General features: G+C 44.2%; 1 protein-coding gene across 1 annotated transcript in view; it reads left to right on the forward strand.

Moving 5' to 3' along the window:
- The first annotated feature begins 871 nt into the window (after nucleotides 1-871).
- Nucleotides 872-3,421, forward strand: part of LOC118479190 — a 13,003-nt gene continuing 10,453 nt past the window's right edge. The window contains exon 1 of the mRNA XM_035973907.1: nucleotides 872-3,041. Coding sequence (XP_035829800.1) covers nucleotides 2,198-3,041 — 844 coding nt within the window. The 5' untranslated portion in view covers nucleotides 872-2,197. The remainder of the gene's footprint in view (nucleotides 3,042-3,421) is intronic.

A 3,421-nucleotide genomic window follows, 5' to 3' on the forward strand; every position in this document is an offset into this window, starting at 1 on the left:
AGTGGGCACCCCGTGCGGCGAGTCGGGCGATCGACCAGACCCGACCCGACCCGACCCGATCCCATTCGCAATGCGCACCCGGTATAACGTTAGCCGATTACATCAACCGTGTTGAGCTTATTACGTACACCGCACGAATTTTTATCACTGCATTACAATAACTTTGAACGGGCTTTAAATTTGCCTGAATTGTTCATTTGTTTATAAATATTTGCATGTTATTGTTTATTATAATTGTTACCTTTTCCCCCGTTGTCTGTAAAATATCTAAAATGATCTCTAAATTTCTTGCTTTTCACTTCAGAAGATAGACTGTCCAATTACCTTTCAAAAATGCACAATACTAAAGTATTGTATTTAATAGTTTAAAAGTACTGAGCAAAATGTAGCAAAACCCACACAATGACTGAAACAACTCTTTCTTTGCTAGCAAAGACTGGGCGATGTAAACGTTAAAAATAAACCATGCGTCTCAAAGCGGTAAAAGTCCTCGAATCAGCACCTTCATCACAACACACTGTCTAGTTGGCCCTCACTCTTGAGATGGAAACCGTCTACTTCTTAAGTAATCTAGATTCTTTTGACAAGGGTATAGACAATTTAAATACATCAGTTGATAGGCAGTATCTGTAATTATGGATATCCACTGTTTCTTTTCGTTATTGACCAGGGCTCCCCGTAGCCAATCTTTTTGCCCTTCCAAAGTTAATTCTGGTAATTAAAAAGTTGCAGGTCACAGAAACACGAAAAGAAACGGTAACGGAAATGAAGCTCATTTCACAGGCTGATTTCTCAAGCTAATTATTTGATTAGCTCCCAAGAATAGACAGCCTGTGTGCCTTCACTACATGTCTGTGAAGTCACCGCCAGGATCTGCCCTAATATCAACGTCGCAGGCACGCAGTCTTTTTTCGTCTCGTAGTTTTTAGTTAATTGGTCAAAACATGTGCTAAAATTAGAACTCTCTTCTATTTGATTGTTGAGGAAAAGGAAGTAATTCAAGACCTTTAATGAATGCCGGCACAAGGTAAGCGATCAAAGCAGAGACCTTGAACGTCACATGAAAAGTATGTAGTTCCGCTACCGCGTTCCAAGGCGAGTTGGCTTCTTGTCCCCTTGCAGCTCGTGATCTGGCCTCACAAGTGTTTTATCAAACACCCACAGACAGGTCACAAGAATGCTCAGGGTCGTTGGAAAGTCCCGGGGAAAGGATAGGAGTCTCTTGGCTGATGCGCCAACGTAAACAAAGATATTACCACTTCTGCATGGTTATTACTCATGGCTTTGCAATCTGTATGGCATGACACAATTTTTTTCTATGTCTGTTGTGAATATGTTTAGCTTTAAAGTGTGAGTAGCACTGGGAAATGCCGTGAAAAAAAAACCGGCCATCAGAAAGCAGAAAGTAAAGGTTGTTGCATCCAGCGCGTGCTGCATCAGGATAATAGAAAGCTAACTAAAAATCTCACTGCACGCCAAGAAAACAAGCTGGCTTAGAACATCAAGCATTAAAAAAATTTCAAGTTCAGCGTTTTGGCGTCCACTCCAAGGTCACGAGATGTGGCGGCCCTATTTCGCGCGAGAAGCCTAAGCTTCGCGGAATGAAAGGCCACAGGAGAGCATCCTTTGCCCGGAATCCTCGTGGCGTTGACAGTGCACACAGGCGAGCAAATTTGTTGTTGATCCTCACTGTTTAAAATCCGATTTGTCGTGGAGCGGGCTGGAGCGGGGCTGAAGGGGAGTGCTTTTGGCAACGGACTGGACGCAAAAACTGCTCTTACTGTGACGCAAGGGGGCCCACGCTAATGCGAAGTGTCGAGTCGGAAGTTAAAGCTCTGCTGGCTGCACTCACGTGCTAGGGAGATTACGTCCGAGGTATAAAAGAGACAGCTTGGCTTTCCGTATCATGAAATAGTTTCTTCGATGCCACGGAGGGAAGTTCACACCGCTTGACGTTCATAGAACATTTCAGTATTCCTTGCGGACAACTTTAAACGCCAGAGAGAATAAGAGAAAAGATAATTCCACTTTGTCTTTTTCAAGACTCCACCTCAAGTTCAACTTTTCATTGAATAATCTCGGTGTATAGTTCAGCAAGAGAAGGACTTAGATTGGATCTACTCGGTTATTGCACTGCATAATATAACGGCCATATTCCGGATATCCCGTGCACCCAAGAACGATACGCGTTACTATAATGGATTCCCCAAAACTGTTTGAAATAGGCGCTCGCCAGCTTCTACTAGCGTTATTAGGACTGCTCATGTTTTGTTCGATACCTTCCCAATCCCAGCGGCTGCTGGTTTTCCCTTGTGTAAATATGGAGGCCATCAAGTGGGTAAGAGACCCGGTGTTTTGTGATCAATACTATATCTGCCACTTCGGGCAACCTTTGGCCATGCCTTCCTGCCCATCTGGACAAGTTTGGAGTAACGGTGCTTTGAACTGTGTACCAGAGGGCTCTCGATGGGACGATTGTGCTATAAAGGAAGAAGAAAAGACCGCCTACACGGTACCCGATAATCGCGATAATGACGTTGACATAATAGCCCTCCCCCCAACAACAACGCCACGTGTTGCCTCGCCCCGACACGTCCACCGAGGGGTGACCAGAACCGATTCAAACAATGGTGATCATAAAATGATTATATCGGTGCAAAAATTGCCTGACTATCCCACAGAAGCGCATCACCAGAACATCCCAGAAGCACAGACTGAGAACCATGTGCAAAAAGAAATTTTCCCACCCATCTTCACGACCAGGAAATCACTGCCTCAGGGGGGAATAATAACAGAATGGCGTGGCCAAGAGAGTCAGGCGAAGGGGCAGGTAATCAGCTGGTACACAAAAGCACCCTTGACAACTAACGCCACCCAGAGGCAGATCATCTGGACCCCGGCTCCATGGATCCAGAAGAAGTTGGAGAAAATGGGAAGAAACAACAACTACGTCCAAGTCGTAGAGAAAACAACGAAGGCGAAAGAACGAACGAAGCAGGGGAAGCTCCCAAAGAGCACACTCAGCCACTACGTTGATCCAGGTAGGCCTTATATCTTAAAGTTATAGTTAAGTACGTGTATGCGTTTTTTTTTCTCTAAATTTATGCACTGGCACTCATACGACCTTATGCAGTTGAGAGCGCCGTAAAACCTCTACTAAAAGAAAAAACAAACTTACACACGAAGATAAATATTGTGTTCTACAAGTAAGACTGTTTCAAACATAGCATTTGTGCTCAAAGATACATACCCTCCCCATAAAAAACAACCAACAACCACCCCCCCCCTCAAGAAAAAAAACCCAACAAAAAATCCCCCCACAAAAATCCTAATCCCACAAAAGCATTCAAACGACACCACAAGTGTATCACAATACTAATGACAAAATGGCAGAAAAGCAGAGAGAGGAAATGAACCTCCC

The sequence above is a fragment of the Aplysia californica genome, unplaced genomic scaffold (genome assembly GCF_000002075.1).
Source record: "Aplysia californica isolate F4 #8 unplaced genomic scaffold, AplCal3.0 scaffold00035, whole genome shotgun sequence".
Classification (NCBI taxonomy): Eukaryota; Metazoa; Mollusca; class Gastropoda; order Aplysiida; family Aplysiidae; genus Aplysia; species Aplysia californica.